This window comes from Rhinoderma darwinii, chromosome 3 (genome assembly GCF_050947455.1).
Source record: "Rhinoderma darwinii isolate aRhiDar2 chromosome 3, aRhiDar2.hap1, whole genome shotgun sequence".
NCBI lineage: Eukaryota > Metazoa > Chordata > Amphibia > Anura > Rhinodermatidae > Rhinoderma > Rhinoderma darwinii.
This window is the reverse complement of record NC_134689.1, coordinates 399,830,362-399,856,507: the sequence shown is the minus strand read 5'-3', so window position 1 is coordinate 399,856,507 and position 26,146 is coordinate 399,830,362. Positions and strand designations below refer to the sequence as shown.

General features: G+C 40.7%; 1 protein-coding gene across 2 annotated transcripts in view; it reads left to right on the top strand.

The window, feature by feature from the left end:
• Positions 1-20,161, top strand: part of RNASEH2A (ribonuclease H2 subunit A) — a 28,686-nt gene extending 8,525 nt beyond the window's left edge. For both annotated transcript variants that reach the window (XM_075855484.1, XM_075855485.1), the window contains exons 5-8: positions 13,061-13,198; positions 14,494-14,581; positions 16,614-16,737; positions 19,219-20,161. In XM_075855484.1, coding sequence (XP_075711599.1) covers positions 13,061-13,198; positions 14,494-14,581; positions 16,614-16,737; positions 19,219-19,354 — 486 coding nt within the window. In that variant the 3' untranslated portion in view covers positions 19,355-20,161. The remainder of the gene's footprint in view (positions 1-13,060; positions 13,199-14,493; positions 14,582-16,613; positions 16,738-19,218) is intronic.
• Positions 20,162-26,146: the final 5,985 nt, after the last annotated feature.

Genomic DNA, 26,146 nt, shown 5'->3' with positions numbered 1-26,146 from the left:
GTATAGAGAGCAGTATTATAGTAGTTATATTCTTGTGTATATAGGGGCAGTATTATAGTAGTTATATTCTTGTATATAGGGGGCAGTATTATACTAGTTATATTCTTGTATATAGGGGCAGTATTATAGTAGTTATATTCTTGTATATAGGGGCAGTATTAGGCCTCATTCACACGGCAGGGTTTCCCGTCCGGGTGCCGGCCGTTCATAAATCGGCCGGCACCCGGCTGCATTAGGAATGATAGACCCCTAATGGGGCTATTCACACGACCGATTTTTTGACGGCCGGAAAATCCGGCCGTCAAAAAATAGGACATGCTCTATCTTTGCCCGGACACCCGGCCGCCCGGCTCCCATAGAAGTCTATGGGGCCGGGTATTACACGGCCATCACCGGAATGTGTTCCGAGTGATGGCCGGGTTTCCCGTGGCTTGCGCTCTATCTCCTCCTCCTCACAGCGCAGAGTGCATGTGAGGAGGAGGAGTTGATGCCATTCTGACGAATGGCATCGCTGCACACTGTGTTGCAGGGCCGGGGTGTACAGCAGGTGGAGGGAGCGCTGCGCTGGCTCCCTTCCCCTGCTTGTTAAAAGCACCCTGGCTCGGCGACACCTTCGATGGCGCTGCTAGTAGCAGCTGCTGCTGCTACTACTGCAGCGACGCCACTATAGCAGAGCGGGGAGGTATCTCCCCGCTCTGCTATTTGCTAGCCGCACTTTAGCTCCTTGAAGGAGCGGAATCCCCGTGTGTTCGGGGATTCCGCTCCTGGACAGAGCGCTTGATGTCTCTGTCCATATCTGGGCAGTGACATCAGGGGAAACTCCTGAAGCGGAATCCCCGAACACATGGGGATTCCCCTTCAGGAGCTGCCGCTGATGTCACTGTCCGGATCTGCCCGGCCCGGCATGGATGCATAACTTTATGCAAACCGGCCGGGCAGAATGGCCGATTTTACCGGCCGGCACTCGGGCTCGGACCCGACCCGGTCGTGTGAATCCCGCCTTATAGTAGTTATATTCTTGTATATAGGGGCAGTATTATAGTAGTTATATTCTTGTATATAGGGGCAGTATTATAGTAGTTATATTCTTGTATAGAGGGCAGTATTATAGTAGTTATATTCTTGTATAGTGGGCAGTATTATAGTAGTTATATTCTTGTACATAGGAGCAGTATTATAGTAGTTATATTCTTGTATAGAGGGCAGTATTATAGTAGTTATATTCTTGTACATAGGAGCAGTATTATAGTAGTTATATTCTTGTATATAGGGGCAGTATTATAGTAGTCATATTCTTGTACATAGGAGCAGTATTATAGTAGTTATATTCTTGTATAGAGGGCAGTATTATAGTAGTTATATTCTTGTATAGTGGGCAGTATTATAGTAGTTATATTCTTGTACATAGGAGCAGTATTATAGTAGTTATATTCTTGTATATAGGGGCAGTATTATAGTAGTTATATTCTTGTATAGAGGGCTGTATTATAGTGGTTATATTCTTGTATATAGGGGGCAGTATTATAGTTATATTCTTGTACATAGGAGGCAGTATTATAGTAGTTATATTCTTGTATATAGGAGGCAGTATTATAGTAGTTATATTCTTGTATATAGGGGCAGTATTATAGTAGTTATATTCTTGTATAGAGGGCAGTATTATAGTAGTTATATTCTTGTATATAGGGGCAGTATTATAGTAGCTATATTCTTGTACATAGGGGCAGTATTATAGTAGTCATATTCTTGTACATAGGAGCAGTATTATAGTAGTTATATTCTTGTATAGAGGGCAGTATTATAGTAGTTATATTCTTGTATATAGGGGCAGTATTATAGTAGTTATATTCTTGTATATAGGGGCAGTATTATAGTAGTTATATTCTTGTATATAGGGGCAGTATTATAGTAGTTATATTCTTGTATAGAGGGCAGTATTATAGTAGTTATATTCTTGTATAGTGGGCAGTATTATAGTAGTTATATTCTTGTACATAGGAGCAGTATTATAGTAGTCATATTCTTGTACATAGGAGCAGTATTATAGTAGTTATATTCTTGTATAGAGAGCAGTATTATAGTAGTTATATTCTTGTGTATATAGGGGCAGTATTATAGTAGTTATATTCTTGTATATAGGGGGCAGTATTATACTAGTTATATTCTTGTATATAGGGGCAGTATTATAGTAGTTATATTCTTGTATATAGGGGCAGTATTATAGTAGTTATATTCTTGTATATAGGGGCAGTATTATAGTAGTTATATTCTTGTATATAGGGGCAGTATTATAGTAGTCATATTCTTGTACATAGGAGCAGTATTATAGTAGTTATATTCTTGTATATAGGGGCAGTATTATAGTAGTCATATTCTTGTACATAGGAGCAGTATTATAGTAGTTATATTCTTGTATAGAGGGCAGTATTATAGTAGTTATATTCTTGTATAGTGGGCAGTATTATAGTAGTTATATTCTTGTACATAGGAGCAGTATTATAGTAGTTATATTCTTGTATATAGGGGCAGTATTATAGTAGTTATATTCTTGTATAGAGGGCTGTATTATAGTGGTTATATTCTTGTATATAGGGGGCAGTATTATAGTTATATTCTTGTACATAGGAGGCAGTATTATAGTAGTTATATTCTTGTATATAGGAGGCAGTATTATAGTAGTTATATTCTTGTATATAGGGGCAGTATTATAGTAGTCATATTCTTGTACATAGGAGCAGTATTATAGTAGTTATATTCTTGTATAGAGGGCAGTATTATAGTAGTTATATTCTTGTATATAGGGGCAGTATTATAGTAGTTATATTCTTGTATAGAGGGCAGTATTATAGTAGTTATATTCTTGTATATAGGGGCAGTATTATAGTAGTTATATTCTTGTACATAGGAGCAGTATTATAGTAGTCATATTCTTGTACATAGGGGGCAGTATTATAGTAGTTATATTGTATATAGGGGCAGTATTATAGTAGTTATATTCTTGTATAGAGGGCAGTATTATAGTAGTTATATTCTTGTATATAGGGGCAGTATTATAGTAGTTATATTCTTGTACATAGGAGCAGTATTATAGTAGTCATATTCTTGTACATAGGAGCAGTATTATAGTAGTTATATTCTTGTATATAGGGGGCAGTATTATAGTAGTTATATTCTTGTATATAGGAGGCAGTATTATAGTAGTTATATTCTTGTATATAGGGAGCAGTATTATAGTAGTTATATTCTTGTATATAGGGGGCAGTATTATAGTAGTTATATTCTTGTATATAGGGGCAGTATTATAGTAGTTATATTCTTGTATATAGGGGCAGTATTATAGTAGTTATATTCTTGTATATAGGGGCAGTATTATAGTAGTTATATTCTTGTATATAGGGGCAGTATTATGTTCGTTATATTCTTGTATATAGGGGCAGTATTATAGTAGTTATATTCTTGTATAGAGGGCAGTATTATAGTAGTTATATTCTTGTATATAGGGAGCAGTATTATAGTAGTTATATTCTTGTATATAGGGGCAGTATTATAGTAGTTATATTCTTGTACATAGGGGGCAGTATTATAGTAGTTATATTCTTGTACATAGGGGGCAGTATTATAGTAGTTATATTCTTGTATATAGGGGAAGTATTATGTTCGTTATATTCTTGTATATAGGGGCAGTATTATAGTAGTTATATTCTTGTATATAGGAGCAGTATTATAGTAGCTATATTCTTGTATATAGGGGGCAGTATTATAGTAGTTATATTCTTGTACATAGGAGCAGTATTATAGTAGTCATATTCTTGTATATAGGGGCAGTATTATAGTAGTTATATTCTTATATATATGGGCAGTATTATAGTAGTTATATTCTTGTATATAGGGGGCAGTATTATAGTAGTTATATTCTTGTATATAGGGGGCAGTATTATAGTAGTTATATTCTTGTATATAGGGGGCAGTATTATAGTAGTTATATTCTTGTATATAGGGGGCAGTATTATAGTAGCTATATTCTTGTACATAGGAGCAGTATTCTAGTAGTCATATTCTTGTACATAGGAGCAGTATTATAGTAGTTATATTCTTGTATATAGGAGGCAGTATTATAGTAGTTATATTCTTGTATATAGGAGGCAGTATTATAGTAGTTATATTCTTGTATATAGGGAGCAGTATTATAGTAGTTATATTCTTGTATATAGGGGCAGTATTATAGTAGTTATATTATTGTATAGAGGGCAGTATTATAGTAGTTATATTCTTGTATATTGGGGCAGTGTTATAGTAGTTATATTCTTGTATATAGGAGGCAGTATTATAGTAGTTATATTCTTGTATATAGGAGGCAGTATTATAGTAGTTATATTCTTGTATATAGGGAGCAGTATTATAGTAGTTATATTCTTGTATATAGGGGCAGTATTATAGTAGTTATATTCTTGTATAGAGGGCAGTATTATAGTAGTTATATTCTTGTATATAGGGGCAGTATTATAGTAGTTATATTGTTGTATATAGGGGCAGTATTATAGTAGTTATATTATTTTATATAGGAGCAGTATTATAGTAGTTATGTTCTTGTATATAGGGGGAAGTATTATAGTAGTTATATTCTTGTATATAGGAGGCAGTATTATAGTAGTTATATTCTTGTATATAGGAGGCAGTATTATAGTAGTTATATTCTTGTATATAGGGGCAGTATTATAGTAGTTATATTCTTGTATATAGGAGCAGTATTATAGTAGTTATATTCTTGTATATAGAGACAGTATTATAGTAATATTCTTGTATATAGGGGCAGTATTATAGTAGTTATATTCTTGTATATAGGGGGAAGTATTATAGTAGTTATATTCTTGTATATAGGAGGCAGTATTATAGTAGTTATATTCTTGTATATAGGGGCAGTATTATAGTAGTTATATTCTTGTATATAGGGGCAGTATTATAGTAGTTATATTCTTGTATATAGGAGGCAGTATTATAGTAGTTATATTCTTGTATATAGGAGGCAGTATTATAGTAGTTATATTCTTGTATATAGGGGGCAGTATTATAGTAGTTATATTCTTGTACATAGGGGCAGTATTATAGTAGTTATATTCTTGTATATTGGGGCAGTGTTATAGTAGTTATATTCTTGTACATAGGGGCAGTATTATAGTAGTTATATTCTTGTATATTGGGGCAGTGTTATAGTAGTTATATTCTTGTATATAGGAGGCAGTATTATAGTAGTTATATTCTTGTATATAGGGGGCAGTATTATAGTAGTTATATTCTTGTATATAGGGGCAGTATTATAGTAGTTATATTCTTGTATATAGGGGCAGTATTATAGTAGTTATATTATTGTATATAGGAGCAGTATTATAGTAGTTATATTCTTGTATATAGGGGCAGTATTATAGTAGTTATATTATTGTATATAGGGGGAAGTATTATTGTAGTTATATTCTTGTATATAGGAGCAGTATTATAGTAGTTATATTCTTGTATATAGGGAGCAGTATTATAGTTATATTCTTGTATATAGGGAGCAGTATTATAGTTATATTCTTGTATATAGGAGGCAGTATTATAGTAGTTATATTCTTGTATATAGGAGGCAGTATTATAGTAGTTATATTCTTGTATATAGGGGCAGTATTATAGTAGTTATATTCTTGTATATAGGGAGCAGTATTATAGTTATATTCTTGTATATAGGGAGCAGTATTATAGTTATATTCTTGTATATAGGAGGCAGTATTATAGTAGTTATATTCTTGTATATAGGGGCAGTATTATAGTAGTTATATTATTGTATATAGGGGGAAGTATTATAGTAGTTATATTCTTGTATATAGGAGCAGTATTATAGTAGTTATATTCTTGTATATAGGGAGCAGTATTATAGTTATATTCTTGTATATAGGGAGCAGTATTATAGTTATATTCTTGTATATAGGAGGCAGTATTATAGTAGTTATATTCTTATATATAGGGAGCAGTATTATAGTTATATTCTTGTATATAGGAGGCAGTATTATAGTAGTTATATTCTTGTATATAGGGGGTAGTATTATAGTAGTTATATTCTTGTATATAGGGGGCAGTATTATAGTAGTTATATTCTTGTATATAGGGGGCAGTATTATAGTAGTTATATTCTTGTATATAGGGGTAGTATTATAGTAGTTATATTCTTGTATATAGGGAGCAGTATTATAGTAGTTATATTCTTGTACATAGGGACAGTATTATAGTAGTTATATTCTTGTATATAGGGGGCAGTATTATAGTAGTTATATTCTTGTGTATAGGGGGCAGTATTATAGTAGTTATATTCTTGTACATAGGAGCAGTATTATAGTAGTTATATTCTTGTATATAGGAGGCAGTATTATAGTAGTTATATTCTTATATATAGGGGCAGTATTATAGTAGTTATATTCTTGTATATAGGGGCAGTATTATAGTAGTTATATTCTTGTATATAGGAGGCAGTATTATAGCAGTTATTATATTTTTGTATATAGGGAGCAGTATTATAGTAGTTATATTCTTGTACATAGGGGGCAGTATTATAGTAGTTATTTTCTTGTACATAGGGGGCTGTATTATAGTGGTTATATTCTTGTATATAGGAGCAGTATTATAGTAGTTATTGTATATAGGAGCAGTATTATAGTAGTTATATTCTTGTATATAGAGACAGTATTATAGTAGTTATATTCTTGTATATAGGGGCAGTATTATAGTAGTTATATTCTTGTATATAGGGGGAAGTATTATAGTAGTTATATTCTTGTATATAGGAGGCAGTATTATAGTAGTTATATTCTTGTATATAGGGGCAGTATTATAGTAGTTATATTCTTGTATATAGGGGCAGTATTATAGTAGTTATATTATTGTATATATGAGCAGTATTATAGTAGTTATATTCTTGTATATAGGGAGCAGTATTATAGTAGTTATATTCTTGAAGTAAAAGAAAAAAGTGTAGAAAAAAATCCTCCAGCTCACCTTGTCACAAGTAAGTCAGCACACGGATCCCCGTGTCGGCACACGTCAGAAATACTTCAAAAGCAGAGGGGTTGGATCCAGCGCTGCAGGTACGATGTCTATTAAAACGGGAGTCTGTTCCCAAGTTTTATTGTATCTTGATTAAAATCGTAGCAAGTAAGCTACGTATAGTGGTTGAAGTGACAAGTGGGTATTGTCCAAATCCAGAGGGAAAAAGAAGTATAGGCGGTAGCCTACGCGTTTCTGACCTTCTCCAGGTCCTAAGCCATGACTAAGGACCTGGAGAAGGTCAGAAACGCGTAGGCTACCGCCTATACTTCTTTTTCCCTCTGGATTTGGACAATACCCACTTGTCACTTCAACCACTATATATAACTATATTCTTGTATATAGGAGGCAGTATTATAGTAGTTATATTCTTGTATATAGGGGGCAGTATTATAGTAGTTATATTCTTGTATATAGGGGCAGTATTATAGTAGTTATATTCCTGTATATAGGGGACAGTATTATAGTAGGTATATTCTTGTACATAGGGGGCAGTATTATAGTAGTTATATTCTTGTATATAGGGGGCAGTATTATAGTAGTTATATTCTTGTATATAGGAGGCAGTATTATAGTAGTTATATTCTTGTATATAGGGGTAGTATTATAGTAGTTATATTCTTGTATATAGGGGGCAGTATTATAGTAGTTATATTCTTGTACATAGGGGGCAGTATTATAGTAGTTATATTCTTGTATATAGGGGGCAGTATTATAGTAGTTATATTCTTGTATATAGGAGGCAGTATTATAGTAGTTATATTCTTGTACATAGGCGCAGTATTATAGTAGCTTTATTTTTGTATGTAGGGGGCAGTGTTGTTGTAAAAAATGTAAAATAGGACTAATACCCTTCTCACATTGCCAGCTTTCCCCCATCTCTAAGTAAATAATGCTACTTTGATGCTGTCGAGTGGCAGAGTTCCTCTTATATGTAGCGCACATTGGATCACAAGCTCCTGCAGAGATTCAGCAGTCATGTCCTCCTCACCCGCACATCATGTACTTGATACTTGGAGACATTTTCTGGATGTGCCATGCTCTCCTATGTTATAGAATATGATGGGTGCAGAGTGAAATAAAAATAGGATCTATGTTGGCGCTGCTGCGTGGTGTAGACAGGATGAGGTCCAAGAGCCAGGTAAACGTAAAATAATTTATTGCTATGCAACGCGTTTCAACGCCGAACTGGCGTTTTCATCAGGCATGAGGAGCACAAAAAGAAAGGGCATGTATTTATACAGAAAACAAGTAATCTGATTAGGGCCAGTTCAGACTGGGTAATTAGGTAAAAAAACCGCCAAAAAAACATCAGGGGAGGGAGGGAGGCAGAGGGAGTGGGTTCAAAGTTCAAAAATACAGGTACTTGTAATGACATTTATTGGTGTTAATTCATAAAAACGTATATACATAATAAAACAATTAAAAGACGAACTGTCACAGTAAGGTGTTCACTTTGTAGTGTGTCGGTGTAGAAGGAAGGCTGAAAAAAGTTTTGTTTGCGGAGGGCAGAAAGAGATTTTTTTATTAATGAAAAGTTATCGGGAGGACTAGGTGGTGAGTAGGTAGTGACTCGGATGATGATTGCTTACTTGTTTATTTATTTTAAACATAAGATGTCACTGCAATGTACGTGTTTGCGTGTGCGGGTGAAATTTGTCTGTTGTCAAGGAGACCACTTGTATTACGGTGGCCAGAGCAGGGTGGAACGGGTGGAACGCACGGTGACCCGCAGAACGCCAAACATCGCCGGACGGTGCTGCAGGGGAAAAAAAGGGGGGGACGAGCTGTCATGGTAAGGGGTTCATTTTGTAGTGTGTCGGTGTAGAAGGACGGCTGAAAAAGGGTTTGTTTGCGGGGGGCGGAAAGAAGTTTTTATTAAGGAAAAAAGTTATCGGGAAGGAATAGCTGGTGAGTAGGTAGTGACACGGATGATGATTGTTGCTTATTGTTTATTTATTTTAGACATAAGGTGTTGTGTCACTGTAATGTACGTGTTTGCGTGTGTGGGTGAAATTTTGTTGTCTGTTGCCAAGGAGACCACTTGTCTTACGGTGGCCGACGTGGTCCAGAGGAGGCTGGAACGCACGGTGACCCGCAGAACGCCAAGCATCGCCGGACAGTGCCGCAGGGGAAAAGAAGGGTTGATGAAGAGAGAGGAAGGGGGAGATTGAGGTAAGTATAGATGAAATAATGTTTTGGATGTTTGTAGTAACGGACTGTTAGTGTTATGTGTAGTGGTTGTTATTGTTTTGGTTTTGTAGTTTGTTGATTTAAGGGATCACTTAAACGATCAGAGAAATTCTAGAGGGTAAGGATGGGTTTTGCTGAAGCAGTAATCGAATTTGGAAAATGAAAGAATGGTTGTAAGTGACTTTTGGATTTGTTTTAGAGTTATTTCAGGGGGAAGGTCAGAGGTCAGCAGCGTATTAAGGTTTTTTTGATTTTTTGAAAAAATACAGGGGGTTGTCTGGTTGTTGTGAGAGTACTCACTGGTTGTTATCAAATATAGAGGCAAATGAAGGAGTAAAAGTTGCGTGTAGGGGCTGTTTAGGTTTGGGGATATAGAATTAAGATTTATGTTTACTGATAGAGTCCAAAGGATGTTTAAATGTTTGGGATTGGTTCAGTGTTTAGTCTAAGGATGACTCTGTGATGTCGTTTAAACCCAATGGGTATAGTGTGTTCATTTTAAAAATCCAGTAGTTTTCCCTTTGTTTGAGTTTGTTGAATCTGTTCGGGACGTCAGGGTGGATATATTCAATGGGTGTGATTGTGATTTTATTGAAATCACGTTCATGTGTCTGAGAGAAGTGACGGGATACACTGTGTTTAAGATATCCAGTGTTGATGTTGAACCGGTGGTTATTAACTCGGGTTCTTAGGCATTGGGTAGTTCTGCCAATGTACTGTAATTTACACGGGCACTCTAGGAGGTATATGACATATGAGCTGCCGCAGTTGAGGAGAGTTTGGATAGTGAATGTTTCATTGGTGACGGTGGAGGTGTAGGTGTATTTTTTGTGGCTTATGTTGTTGCAGCAGAGGCAGCGTGGGTGTCCGCATTTGTAGGAACCTTTGAGGTTTGAAAGAAAGTTTGTGTGTGTTGCTGAAGGTTTCTTTATTCTGCTGGGAGCTAGGATATTTTTGAGGGTTAGGTTAGGCAAACCTTGGAAAAAAGATTTAAAGACAAACATTTTCCCATAAACCTTATCAAAGGCGCAAAATCACAAGCATCAAAACTCACACAAAAATCCTGTCTAAACCCCTCCGTCAAGAAACCCAAATCTGTCCAGAGCAACCCCAATTTCATCACCACTTACAATAGAGGCAACAAAACAATTAGGGACATTCTCTCCAAGCATTGGCACATCCTTAAAAACGATCCACACCTTAAGGACACGTTACCAGACAAACCAAACATCACATTCAGACGATCCCTAACCCTCAAAAATATCCTAGCTCCCAGCAGAATAAAGAAACCTTCAGCAACACACACAAACTTTCTTTCAAACCTCAAAGGTTCCTACAAATGCGGACACCCACGCTGCCTCTGCTGCAACAACATAAGCCACAAAAAATACACCTACACCTCCACCGTCACCAATGAAACATTCACTATCCAAACTCTCCTCAACTGCGGCAGCTCATATGTCATATACCTCCTAGAGTGCCCGTGTAAATTACAGTACATTGGCAGAACCACCCAATGCCTAAGAACCCGAGTTAATAACCACCGGTTCAACATCAACACTGGATATCTTAAACACAGTGTATCCCGTCACTTCTCTCAGACACATGAACGTGATTTCAATAAAATCACAATCACACCCATTGAATATATCCACCCTGACGTCCCGAACAGATTCAACAAACTCAAACAAAGGGAAAACTACTGGATTTTTAAAATGAACACACTATACCCATTGGGTTTAAACGACATCACAGAGTCATCCTTAGACTAAACACTGAACCAATCCCAAACATTTAAACATCCTTTGGACTCTATCAGTAAACATAAATCTTAATTCTATATCCCCAAACCTAAACAGCCCCTACACGCAACTTTTACTCCTTCATTTGCCTCTATATTTGATAACAACCAGTGAGTACTCTCACAACAACCAGACAACCCCCTGTATTTTTTCAAAAAATCAAAAAAACCTTAATACGCTGCTGACCTCTGACCTTCCCCCTGAAATAACTCTAAAACAAATCCAAAAGTCACTTACAACCATTCTTTCATTTTCCAAATTCGATTACTGCTTCAGCAAAACCCATCCTTACCCTCTAGAATTTCTCTGATCGTTTAAGTGATCCCTTAAATCAACAAACTACAAAACCAAAACAATAACAACCACTACACATAACACTAACAGTCCGTTACTACAAACATCCAAAACATTATTTCATCTATACTTACCTCAATCTCCCCCTTCCTCTCTCTTCATCAACCCTTCTTTTCCCCTGCGGCACTGTCCGGCGATGCTTGGCGTTCTGCGGGTCACCGTGCGTTCCAGCCTCCTCTGGACCACGTCGGCCACCGTAAGACAAGTGGTCTCCTTGGCAACAGACAACAAAATTTCACCCACACACGCAAACACGTATATTACAGTGACACAACACCTTATGTCTAAAATAAATAAACAATAAGCAACAATCATCATCCGTGTCACTACCTACTCACCAGCTATTCCTTCCCGATAACTTTTTTCCTTAATAAAAACTTCTTTCCGCCCCCCGCAAACAAACCCTTTTTCAGCCGTCCTTCTACACCGACACACTACAAAATGAACCCCTTACCATGACAGCTCGTCCCCCCCTTTTTTTCCCCTGCAGCACCGTCCGGCGATGTTTGGCGTTCTGCGGGTCACCGTGCGTTCCACCCGTTCCACCCTGCTCTGGCCACCGTAATACAAGTGGTCTCCTTGACAACAGACAACAAATTTCACCCGCACACGCAAACACGTACATTGCAGTGACATCTTATGTTTAAAATAAATAAACAAGTAAGCAATCATCATCCGAGTCACTACCTACTCACCACCTAGTCCTCCCGATAACTTTTCATTAATAATAAAAAAATCTCTTTCTGCCCTCCGCAAACAAAACTTTTTTCAGCCTTCCTTCTACACCGACACACTACAAAGTGAACACCTTACTGTGACAGTTCGTCTTTTAATTGTTTTATTATGTATATACGTTTTTATGAATTAACACCAATAAATGTCATTACAAGTACCTGTATTTTTGAACTTTGAACCCACTCCCTCTGCCTCCCTCCCTCCCTCCCTCCCCTGATGTTTTTTTGGCGGTTTTTTTACCTAATTACCCAGTCTGAACTGGCCCTAATCAGATTACTTGTTTTCTGTATAAATACATGCCCTTTCTTTTTGTGCTCCTCATGCCTGATGAAAACGCCAGTTCGGCGTTGAAACGCGTTGCATAGCAATAAATTATTTTACGTTTACCTGGCTCTTGGACCTCATCCTGTCTACACCACGCAGCAGCGCCAACATAGATCCTATTTTTATTTCACTCTGCACCCATCATAATCAAGCGGTTACCTCGGCAACCGGCATCGGATCTGGCAGCAGTTTTTTCGTGGTTTTCTCCATTCTACTCCTCTAACCTAACGGTGAGCATTTATTATTTCTTTCTCTCACCTACACCTTCTTTGATCCACACCAAGTGGCGCCGTGGCTTTTTGCCTTTTCTCTATGTTATAGAATAGGTGGTCTTGCCGCTACAGCCCTACGACTGTTTTACCTTCATAAGGTACAGATCCCTTTTGAACGTCTCTTGCATAACAACCTGTTTCCATATATAGTTGCACAGACAAATCATTATCTGGTATCAGTTTTCCGAGCTTTAGAAATGCTGTATATAAAATCGTATTCACTTTGTGGTGTTGTGGCCGGTCTGAGACTGCCATAGATTGTCCTCTTATGAGCTCTGATACTGAAGTTTCTGTTGTCGCCCCCTTCAGGTGTTTGTGGATACAGTTGGTCCTGCAGATAAATATCAAGAAAAACTAAAGCAAAGATTCCCGGGACTGGAAGTGACTGTAAAGCCCAAAGCTGATTCTCTTTTTCCTGTGGTCAGTGCGGCGAGTATCTGTGCCAAGGTAAGGAATATGGCCGCCATGTTTACTGCAGGGAAATACAAACTATTTTAGAAAACCCATTTTCATATCTTTTTAGGGAATTCTGAGATGATATGCAAGGGAGGTCCTCTTTTTAGGATTCTAATCTCTTGAGTGGACAGCGGTTAAATAGAGCATCTCTCTCTCTGGAGGACCTTTCGTATATTGCACCGACCAGCCATTGATTTGAATGGGCACTGTGTAATAATTTATTTCCCCTGTGGTGGCGCTGTAGGGAAATTGAACACTTACTGCCAGGTTTCCCCACAGATTAAAGCTGATCGCTGGTGGTCCAGCAGGGGGACACTGTGTGGTCAAGGGAAATTTCTAAGTAGGAATTGTCCAAAGCAGAGAACCCCCTTAAAGGGAACCTGTCACCAGAATTTCACCTATTAATCCAGCAATACCTGGTGGTAGTGGGTGACAAATCTTCTAAGTAGTCTCTGCACCTTTTAGTATTCCGTTTTGTTGTTTTTTGGTTTTTTTTTACCTCGTGCTGTATCCTAATGAGCAGAAAAGTCATATCTACGTTAGAAAAGAGTCATATCTTCATTCCTCAAGCCTTTCTGAGTTGACTCCGTTGTCTTACTTTTGACAGCTCCTCGCCTCCCCCCAGCACACCCGAAATCCCACACATGCGCATCAATGTTCCGGTGCGTGCGCACAACGGGAGACTATAGTGGCGCATGCGCAGTAACTAGTTTTGAGGCCCGGGCGAAGCATGGAAGAATGTCAGACCATACATGGCGGGCGCATGCTCTCTGACAAGATTTCGTCATTCAGGATGGGCCCGTTTTTGGTCGGTGGGCGGGTATAAGATGAATGAACGAGACTGTCGGATTATTGCTATTAAAAGCGCAAAATTTTTGCAGACCGTTATTTGCAGTCAGAGGAGGAGTTTAGGAGAGGGGATAACGGCAATGAACTTATGACCGCAGCGGGGTCGAGTAGAGTTCAATAGGTGAACGGCTGGTGACCGGTTGCCTATAAATGGCACTAGTAATATAGCTGTTCTAACAACCTGCACATATTTAGTGTAGTTCTGTTTTTGCACAGTAGGGGGAGACCTCACCTCTTTTATCCTGCACACTGGATATAATTTATTCTTTGGAAGGTTTTTGCGTCCTGTATAAGACACATCATTTGTGGACCATTGACCGCCTCCATGTAATGATATGAATAGAAGTGATAAAGTGCTGCGATTTTTAGTGCTGCTTTTTGGCACTATTCCTATGATCTGTGCAGATTTCCGTCCTCTAATGGTTTCTATCTTTCAGGTTGCCAGGGACCGAGTAGTGAAGGGCTGGAAGTTCCTGGAGGATTTGGGTGAAGTTGATGCTGATTATGGCTCCGGATACCCAAATGGTCAGTAAACTAAAGACGTGAATCTGATTTACCATCCGAGGCCAGAGGCTTTATCCTTCCACAGGGAACTTGTAGGTGACGCGGAGTAAGGAGCTTATCCTGGGCTGCGCACTAGAAAGTCCTCGGTATCTGAAGGGAACCTGTCAGCACTTTACCCCTATGAGGAGCGGCATGGGTCACCACAAATACCTGGATCGGGGAAGAAGCGTCTTCCTGCTAGCAGGAATGGCGCTAATTTTAGCCAATCGCTTATTATTAAGTAAACCTACTGATCGTATTATAAAAGTGGTTAACCCTTGTTAAAATTTTTACAGATGGCTGCAAGTGTCCTTTAATAATAATAAAAAAAAAACAATCAATACTCTCCTATTCGTTGCCTGTGGGTCAGTTCACACGGCGGCTTTTGCGTCGCGGGTCCCACCGCAACATTTGCCGTTGAATAAGCGCCTGACTCCCATTGAAATGAACGGGAGGCGGAATTTTGTGACTATTTCCGCCGCAAAAATCCTGCAGTGTGAACAGGACCTAAGCGATCCGGCGCTGAACTATCAGCAGACCAGTATTTGTTTACATGCTGGCAGCATCTGACAGCTGCAGCCAGAATGAGGGCTAAGCGGTGACGTGCTGTGTTCCTGGTATCGTGGCGGCCATTGCTAATCGTTCGTGCCAGGAAACGAAAATGTCACTGCTGAGGCTCTTGATTCGCCGCAGCACTTACTGCCTGCATGTAAACCATCACCGAGAGGGGTTGGGACGGGCCGACATGGGCAGAGCCTGATCAGTGTGATCTCTGGATTAGTTGAGCTTTAGGCCCTGTTCAATTTTTGTTTTTTTGTAGGCAGAAAAATCTGTCTCAAAATTCTTTGCCTCTCATTGATTTCAATGGGAGATCAGAGGCGGAACCGCAGCAAAAAAGAGAATGTGTTTTCTTATCTCTCTGGACTGTTACACAATTCATCAGCACATTCCATAACAGATCGCTGTATCCTTCTCATCATGGGGGAGCGGGTGACACTGTGACGCTCACCCCCGCAGTGTTTGTTACATTAATATTTGTTATCAGAGTCACCTGATCTCCAGCATTGAGAATGGCACGTGTGGTAATGAAATCACCCAGTCTAAAGACCTAACTATGTGTGTGTCCTGATCGTGGGTGCATAGGGTGCCGGTGGCTGTTCACAGCTTTACCACATCCTCAATCTGTCCTTATGGGTGAAACATCGCAAATTAACAGCCATTCGCAGGTGGCAAATGTCACTGTGGAGCCCCACACTTAGGGTATGTTCACACGGCCTATTTACGGACGTAATTCGGGCGTTTTTGCCCCGAATTACGTCTGAAAATAGCGCCTCAATAGCGCTGACAAACATCTGCCCATTGAAAGCAATGGGCAGACGTTTGTCTGTTCACACGAGGCGTATATTTACGCGCCGCTGTCAAATGACGGCGCGTAAATAGACGCCCGCGTAGAAGAAGTGACCTGTCACTTCTTTGGCCGTAATTGGAGCCGTTATTCATTGACTCCAATGAATAGCAGCGCCAATTACGTCCGTAATGGACGCGGCGTTCAAGCGCCTGCACATGCCGGTACGGCTGAAATTACGGGGATGTTTTCAGGCTGAAACATCCCCGTAATTTCAGCCGTTACGGACACCCTCGTGTGAACATACCCTTAGGCCTCGTGCACGCGACCGTTGCTGTTGATCAGGCCCCAAAGTACGGATCCTACTGTCTTTATTTGGGTCTGTAATGCTCCCAGTAGTCTCTGCAACCGTACCGTAGGTTTGTATATTACCGCCGTATTTGTTCTTGTCATCCGTATTTCGTGTTCCGCACCCATAGCAAGGTCATGTGACGTGATTTCCAAGGCGACTTGTATAATTTGCAGATTGGAAAAAACGTATCCGCGATGAACACAGTTGTGCGCAGGAGTCCTTTAAAGTGAGGTGCGCAACGCTGCAAATTTAGGCGGTGTCTTATATGGCTTTAGGTTTGTTCTTTACCGTTCTTCTAATTTTGTCCTCTCCAACAGACCCAAAGACTAAGGAATGGCTGGCGAAACATCTGGACCCTGTTTTTGGATATCCCCAGTTTGTTCGGTTTAGCTGGAGCACGGCGCAGACTATTCTAGATAGCAAAGCTGCCCCTGTGCTTTGGTGAGTGATGAAACTACGGTACTAATGAAGTGGGCATAGCGAGATTATGGGGAGATGGGGAGGATGTGGTACTAATGAAGTGGGCATAGCGAGATTATGGAGAGATGGGGAGGATGTGGTACTAATGAAGTGGGCATAGCGAGATTATGGAGAGATGGGGAGGATGTGGTACTAATGAAGTGGGCATAGCGAGATTATGGAGAGATGGGGAGGATGTGGTACTAATGAAGTGGGCATAGCGAGATTATGGAGAGATGGGAGGGATGTGGTACTGGTGTAGTGGGCATAGCGAGATTATGGAGAGATGGGAGGGATGTGGTACTGGTGTAGTGGGCATAGCGAGATTATGGAGAGATGGGAAGGATGTGGTACTGGTGTATTGGGCATAGCGAGATTATGGAGAGATGGAGAGGATGTGGTACTGGTGTAGTGGGCATAGCGAGATTATGGGGAGGATGTGGTACTGGTGTATTGGGCATAGCGAGATTATGGAGAGATGGGGAGGATGTGGTACTGGTGTATTGGGCATAGCGAGATTATGGGGAGATGGGGAGGATGTGGTACTGGTGTAGTGGGCATAGCGAGATTATGGAGAGATGGGGAGGATGTGGTACTGGTGTAGTGGGCATAGCGAGATTATGGAGAGATGGGGAGGATGTGGTACTGGTGTAGTGGGCATAGCGAGATTATGGGGAGGATGTGGTACTGGTGTAGTGGGCATAGCGAGATTATGGGGAGATGGGGAGGATGTGGTACTGGTGTATTGGGCATAGCGAGATTATGGGGAGATGGGGAGGATGTGGTACTGGTGTAGTGGGCATAGCGAGATTATGGAGAGATGGGGAGGATGTGGTACTGGTGTAGTGGGCATAGCGAGATTATGTGGAGGATGTGGTACTGGTGTAGTGGGCATAGCGAGATTATGTGGAGGATGTGGTACTGGTGTAGTGGGCATAGCGAGATTATGGGGAGATGGGGAGGATGTGGTACTGGTGTAGTGGGCATAGCGAGATTATGGGGAGGATGTGGTACTGGTGTAGTGGGCATAGCGAGATTATGGGGAGATGGGGAGGATGTGGTACTGGTGTAGTGGGCATAGCGAGATTATGGGGAGATGGGGAGGATGTGGTACTGGTGTAGTGGGCATAGCGAGATTATGGGGAGATGGGGAGGATGTGGTACTGGTGTAGTGGGCATAGCGAGATTATGGGGAGATGGGGAGGATGTGGTACTGGTGTAGTGGGCATAGCGAGATTATGGGGAGATGGGGAGGATGTGGTACTGGTGTAGTGGGCATAGCGAGATTATGGGGAGGATGTGGTACTGGTGTAGTGGGCATAGCGAGATTATGGGGAGGATGTGGTACTGGTGTAGTGGGCATAGCGAGATTATGGGGAGGATGTGGTACTGGTGTAGTGGGCATAGCGAGATTATGGGGAGGATGTGGTACTGGTGTAGTGGGCATAGCGAGATTATGGGGCGGATGTGGTACTGGTGTAGTGGGCATAGCGAGATGATGGGGAGGATGTGGTACTGGTGTAGTGGGCATAGCGAGATTATGGGGAGGATGTGGTACTGGTGTAGTGGGCATAGCGAGATTATGGGGAGGATGTGGTACTGGTGTAGTGGGCATAGCGAGATGATGGGGAGGATGTGGTACTGGTGTAGTGGGCATAGCGAGATGATGGGGAGGATGTGGTACTGGTGTAGTGGGCATAGCGAGATTATGGGGAGGATGTGGTACTGGTGTAGTGGGCATGGCACTGGTGTGGTGATGTAGGGATGGTATGCTGCACTGCACTAATTGACTTCAGTATGGAGAGTTGTAATGGTAAAGGGTCAAAGAGAAGGTTGATCCGTGCGATAATTACTCTTCTGCATATATTTCTGCATTCTTATTTTTTAACCGTGTCCTCATCCTCTTAATCTTTTGCTCTATACACTGATTTTTGAAATATTCCAAAGTGAAGCAAAGCAATCTTAATATTCCCCACTATTTAGTAGTGACACTTTCCATATCTTGTATCTTCACTAGCTTTAACTGTCATATTGCTTCAGGATCAGCAGAGGGCAGCAGAGTCCAAGTACAGAATACTGTTCCTTTATGGTAACAGATGCTCCTCTCCCTTTAAATGCTTGTGCTGTGTCAGTGGGGCACGAGTTTCCTGCTCAGCGATGGCCTTGCTGGTTCGTAACATTTGCACTGATTAGCTGTGTCAGATTATGCCGGGTGATGAAGGGAGGGGAGGTCAGACAGACCTTGTGTCCCGTTAAAGAGGATTTGGGTGTACGTCATTGCCCCCCCCCTCCCCTCCTAACACGTCTAATTGCCTGTGAGACGAGGAGCAGAACATTGAATTTCGTGTGTCGCCCTCCCCCCCCCCCCCCCCCCAAGTCTCTAGCTGCTGTCTGTTTTCTTCCTTATATAGTACAGTATATAATTACGCAGGTCTAACAATGTTTTTTGTTTTTTATATGCAGGGGTGACGAAGAGGAGGCAGGAAAATCTTCCTCTCACTCTCTTCTGTCCTTCTTTTCTGCCTCAAAGGATTCTTCAAAGCCCAAGAGTCACAGGTTCTTCTTGGAGAGACATCTGAAGCCTCTGGTTGATTTGTAGGAGAGTGATTTACTGTGACGTACCCCAAATACCCGTCTGAGGTCTGGAAACACACTGCCGTATAACCTGCCTGACCGCCGCCTAAAGTAGCGACACACGTTAGTTTCAGCAGGCGCTTAGTTGATAATTTTTTGTCATCTTGGAGAACTCCCATTATATATTTGCGGCATGGAATTACAGACCCATTCATTTCTATGGGCTACGGACACCTTTTCGTATCTTTACGGATGCGTTTCCGTTCCGTAGAAATGATCCGTAAAATATAAAACCCGTCCTAGTGTCCATAATTACGGCACGGACTCCCCATAGCAGACTATGGGCGCTTCTGTATTTACGGACGTCTATAGATGCGCTCCCCGTAGCTGTCCGTAATTACGGAAGCGTTGCTAGGCGACGCCAGGTTTGCAGATGTGTGTCTTTCTGTCTTGCGGATCCATGTACACTATGGACTGTTTGCGGAAACCGTTCCTTAGATGTGGATAAGTTGCGGATAACTACGAATCCGTATTTACAGATGGACGAAAATACGTTCATGTGCGTGGGGCCTAAAGTTCTTGATAAATTAAACGCCCGTCCCCAGCAAAGGTCTATTCACACTGCGTTTAGTTTCGATTTTTGACCGTGTTTGTGTTCCAGGTGAGGAAGCGGCGTCACCATCACGACCTGTGACAGAATTTTAATGGCTCTTCTGTGGGCCCCTCTTTGGTTACAATTGCCGTATATGACGCGTTTTGATAGCTTGTGTGTCCGGTTATTGACTCCATGACAATTATTAGTAAATAAATAAACATTTGTAGATTCTTGATACCTCATGTGTTTCCTATATGTCTTTAGATCCATACTAAGGCGCCCTCTCGCATGTTTCTGCCCCACTATTACACCGGGACATGCGCTGCCGACAACGATAATATTTTAGGCTGCAGAAACGATCCGATCGGCCGATGAACGAGTGTTTGCTTGTTCATCGACTAATAGTTTCCCTGTTTACACAGGACAACGATCGTTTGCCCGCTCATTGGCCAGTGTAATGGGGTCTTAAGGCTCAATGTGCACGATGCGCTGTCGTATGTTTCGGCATGTAAATTGACCTGCAGCGTCACAATTCGCAAGCTGAAAAGCAAGATAAATTATCTGGCTAGTTCTGAGAAAAATCGCACCACAACCTGAAAACGCACAGATTTACGCAACAAAATGTAAAATCTGTGCCGAAAAACGCGCGATCTGGTGCGAATTTCGTGTGTTATGGTGCGTATTTTCAGCAGCAAAATACGCAATGTGTGCATATAGCAGTTTGGCCTCAATCGGTCTGGCATATGCTATTTCATCCTGTAGGATCCTGCAAAATAAAACGTTGTCTGTGCAGTATACGTTTTTAACATGGGAAGCTATGGATGACGTATGGTATTAAAGGGGTTTTCCCACGATGGGACATTTGACATATCTACAGGGACCCGTACATATCTCTAGAACGGGGCCCCCTAATCCCCGTTCTACCTCTGTTCCGACTGATTTCCGACCATGAAGGCGAAAATAGCGTAGCTTGCATGCTACGTTGCTTCCGTAACTGACACTACTATGGGAATTACGGAAACCGCGTTACGCTGTTTCAGTGACTCCCGAAAGTGTAATCAGGAAGAGGCAAGTGGAAATGAGCACAAAAAGTGAGCGGTGTTTTGGGAGACCCGTTCTTGAGATAGTTGCAGGACCCGCATCTAGCTGACGTTTGACCGATCCCGTGGATAGGTCATGAATGTCCCTCATTGGAAAACCCCTTTTAAACGTATCGGTATGTTCACACGCAGAGTTTTCAGTTGTATTTTGGGGTGTAAATGCCTGAAAAAATGGTAGCGAAACGCCTACAAACATCTGCCTACTGAATTCAATGGGAAAAACTGTTTGGTTCAGGCGAGGTGTTTTCTTACGCTGCAGTTTTAAAAAATGCAGCATAAAAAAACACTGCGTAAAAAGGAGCATGTCACTTCTTGTGAGCATACCCTTTGTCAGAAAGCGCTAGTGGCGTAACTCAATCTATAAACAGCGGCGCTTTTTTTCCAGGGTCGGAGTTCACGGGTAAAGCATCATAAAATACGATGCCATGGGACTCTGGCCTGGGGAAGCTCCTGATGTCACTGTCCTTACATGGACCAGTCCTGATGTCTCTGTCCATACATGGACAGTGACATCAGGTGCAACTCTAACTCGATGTGAAGGGGGTCTAACTGAGAAATAACCTAGCACTTTATATCCATGATGCTATCTCTCGGTCACTCACTCTCTTTGTGAATGCAAGGGATATAAAAATAATTTTTAAACTAACATTTCTGTCTGCGTGCAGCCACCACTAGAGGGAGCTCAAGAGCTTACAGTCTATACATTGTACTCAATAAACCAGGATACAGTAAGCTCCTCCTATTGCAGCAGCTGGCAGCCAGAATGTTCTCATTTAACTTAGTCTATGCAGGGGATTTGGAGCTCAGTATCAGGAAAAAAAAAGCTAAACACCAGCCCCTATAAAAATATATTATGAAATTAATTTGCACAGACTTAGTGACGATATGTTGCTAAAAGGTGGAGATTCACTTTAAATATTTTAATTTTTGTGACAAATTCACATTTTATATTAAGGAGTGTTATGATCACACCTCGTTCGTTGTGTACGTTCCCCATGTGTGTCGGGAGATGTGATTTATAGGATCAGGTTTCGCCTGTCTAGGATCACTGTCTTTATAGGTGTGGATACTGAAGAGCTGAAATGCCTGGTAAATAGAAAAAAAAATCATCCCAACAGAATAATTTGATTATATACTTATTTATTAATATTTTCAGCTTTGTAGTAGGGGTGTACTTCCCACCAAACATATATTTATTTTTTTACAGGCCACACCTGTTCGCTGGTGAATACTTAGGATCATTGAGGTTTTGGTAAGGGAGAGGGTGGGGTAACACAGAGCGGTGGCATGTATGGATAAAAGCTCTTTGGCTCAGATTGTGCTTGCAGAGATGTATCTCCATTCTCCGGCTGGAGTCTGGTCAAGTCGGATTTGTCTCAACTTTGGTTAACACTTTGGGTATCAAGAAGATCTTCAAAGGGGGCTGGAACAGTGGCAAGGGATCAGGGAGGTGGGTGAAACTGTAACCGTGAACCTAGTTTCCATTACACGCCATTACCGCTGCCGCTCCCATCCAGATCTAGCTGGATACTTCTCTTGTGTAAAGCTCTTCTCACCCGTCTTTTGTGTGGAATACTGTGAGGGTCATGGAAACACATCTCTGGATATCCTGATGATCCCTCCTGGGTGTGGTCTAGATCTGCATGGGTGGAGCCTTGCTGTGCAGCTTCAGCACCCCCTTCTGGTGGTTTGATGCAGAAGCACTGCTCGGTCATTGATACAAATGAATGTTTCCAGATAGAGTCGCACATCTGTTCTCCTGATCCAAATTTCTGAAGGGAAATAGTTGTGATATTGGTTTATTAAGGAGAGACATTTGGAGAGTCTACTGCAAACATTTTGCATTTTATTAGCAACCAAATGCATGAAGTCCATGCACTTCCATTGGTAAAGGCCTTTTCCAGATATGTATCGCTAACAACCAATCGTACTTAATAGAAATAGACTAACAGTGGTGGAACAATATGGTCATGCTTGCTGGTACGTTGCACCACAGTTGTCTTAAAGGGATATTCCCATCTTACGTGCAAGTCCTACTTCTAACAGGAGAACAGGTGTTCCTGAGTCCCTCGCCTATCCGGCATTTATGGAATATGCAGAGGATATGCCATAAATACCTAAGATGGGACTATCCCTTTTAAATTTAAAGCTAGAAGTATGAGTAAGAAGACTGTTAAGTGAAAAATCATTTTGGAGCCATATAAGCCTGGCCTTTAAAAGGGTTGTACCAGAATCGACAATTAGCACCTATCCACAGCATAGGTGATAATTGTCTGACCGCTGTCCACCCCCCCCCCCCCAACCAGTGTGGAGGAACTTGAATGGCGCTTCGGTTGAACATGCGCACTGCTGCTTCATATGTCTATGGGACTGACATAAGGGAGCGGCAGGCACATGCTTGACCGCTGCTCTGTTCAATGTCTTTACTGCAGTGGAGAAGTGAGGGGGTTTGGGACTTCCATTATCGCAATTGGTGGGGGTCAAGGTGGTTTGGCCTCCAGCAATCGGACAGTTATCACCTATCCTGTGAATAGGTGAAAATTGTCTATCCTGGGAAGAACACCCTAAGCAATACATATACATAGTTATGACTAGTACAGCGCTTGAAGGGATGGTACCTGACAGGGATTCAAAGAAAACCAATTAGAATACCTGTGTTGTGCACCACCCGTTTAGGCCATACACTTGTCTTAATACAAGGTATCGGTTTTACACGGAATGTTCTTCAAAGGTATTCTATGGGATTAGTGCCCGGATCTACACTGTCCAGAAGGTGAGGTGGGCCGTGACCTTTCACACTGATGGGATAGAAATGGCTTTTGCTGAACATTCCAACTTCAGGTAAGAGGATCAGTGGTCCAGACCACTCCACCCCTTACATTGGGATAAGTGGCTCTCACGCAAGGCATCGCTTTAGGATAATGGGATAATTCAGACCTGACATGCAGTGGGGTCTGGATTATTTTGAGAATTCATGACTGTGACCAGTAATGTCCGGCTCTTGTCCATACATATATATATATTAGTGTTAGTAAATGCACCCACCTCTTTGTATGTAATGCAGCCCTTGCTGCAGTTTCTTTTGAGGTCTGTAGTTCCCGAACATATTAAATCTTGTTTGCATGCGTCAAACCTGTCAAGAGAAGAGGAAGTTATCCCACATAACATGACTTCATGAGGGGGGAGGGGGCAGCTTTACTTTCTGCTTACACAGTGATTACCTAATATATACTTAATCTCCCTAATCCGTAAAAATAACTTCCAGGGCTGCAGGGAATTTATATTCCTCGCTGTTTCCCTCCTGTTTGTCAGCAGATGTAGACTTATTGTTTTGCTACAGTCTGGAGCTGCTGCTTGATAGAAGATGCAGTGACTGCTGTAAACTGCACATGTTCTCCTAATAATTTTATCGGGAAACAGTAGGGAGTTTTAATTCCCTGTAGCCAATATTGGATTTCTTCCCTGTAATATAGTGATCATTCTACTGCAAAGAGTTGCTATGTAGGCAATTTATTATTTGCAGCTTCACCAGAGGGTTACACATATAAGGAGCATTCACAAGACCTCTCTACAGACAAGAATATAACTACTATAATACTGCCCCTATATACAAGAATATAACTACTATAATACTTCCCCCTATATACAAGAATATAACTACTATAATACTGCCCCCTATGTACAAAAATATAACTACTATATTACTGCCCCCTATATACAAGAATATAACTACTATAATACTGCCCCTATGTATAAGAATATAACTACTATAATACTGCCCCTATATACAAGACTATAACTACTATAATACTGCCCCTATATACAAGAATATAACTACTATAATACTGCTCCTATGTATAAGAATATAACGACTATAATACTGCTCCTATGTACAAGAATATAACTACTATAATACTGCCCCTATATACAAGAATATAACTACTATAATACTGCCCCTATATACAAGAATATAACTACTATAATACTGCCTCCTATATACAAGAATATAACTACTATAATACTGCCCCCTATGTACAAGAATATAACTTATAATACTGCCTCATATGTACAAGAATATAACTACTATAATACTGCCCCCTATATACAAGAATATAACTACTATAATACTGCCCCCTATGTACAAGAATATAACTACTATAATACTGCCCCCTATGTACAAGAATATAACTACTATAATACTGCTCCCTATATACAAGAATATAACTACTATAAGTGTATGTGCACACACACACTAATTACGTCCGTAATTGACGGACGTATTTCGGCCGCAAGTCCCGGACCGAACACAGTGCAAGGAGCCGGGCTCCTAGCATCATACTTATGTACGATGCTAGAAGTCCCTGCCTCGCTGCAGGACAACTGCCCCGTACTGTAATCATGATTATACTACGGGACAGTTGTCCTGCAGCGAGGCAGAGACTCCTAGCATCGTACATAAGTATGATGCTAGGAGCCCGGCTCCCTGCACTGTGTTCGGTCCGGGACTTGCGGCCGAAATACGTCCGTCAATTACGGACGTAATTAGTGTGTGTGCACATACCCTAATACTGCCCCTATATACAAGAATATAACTACTATAATACTGCCCCCTATATACAAGAATATAACTACTATAATACTGCCCCCTATATACAAGAATATAACTACTATAATACTGCCCCCTATATACAAGAATATAACTACTATAATACTGCCCCTATATACAAGAATATAACTACTATAATACTGCCCCTATATACAAGAATATAACTACTATAATACTGCCCCTATATACAAGAATATAACTACTATAATACTGCCCCTATATACAAGAATATAACTACTATAATACTGCCCCTATATACAAGAATATAACTACTATAATACTGCCCCTATATACAAGAATATAACTACTATAATACTGCCCCTATATACAAGAATATAACTACTATAATACTGCCCCTATATACAAGAATATAACTACTATAATACTGCCCCTATATACAAGAATATAACTACTATAATACTGCCCCTATATACAAGAATATAACTACTATAATACTGCCCCTATATACAAGAATATAACTACTATAATACTGCCCCTATATACAAGAATATAACT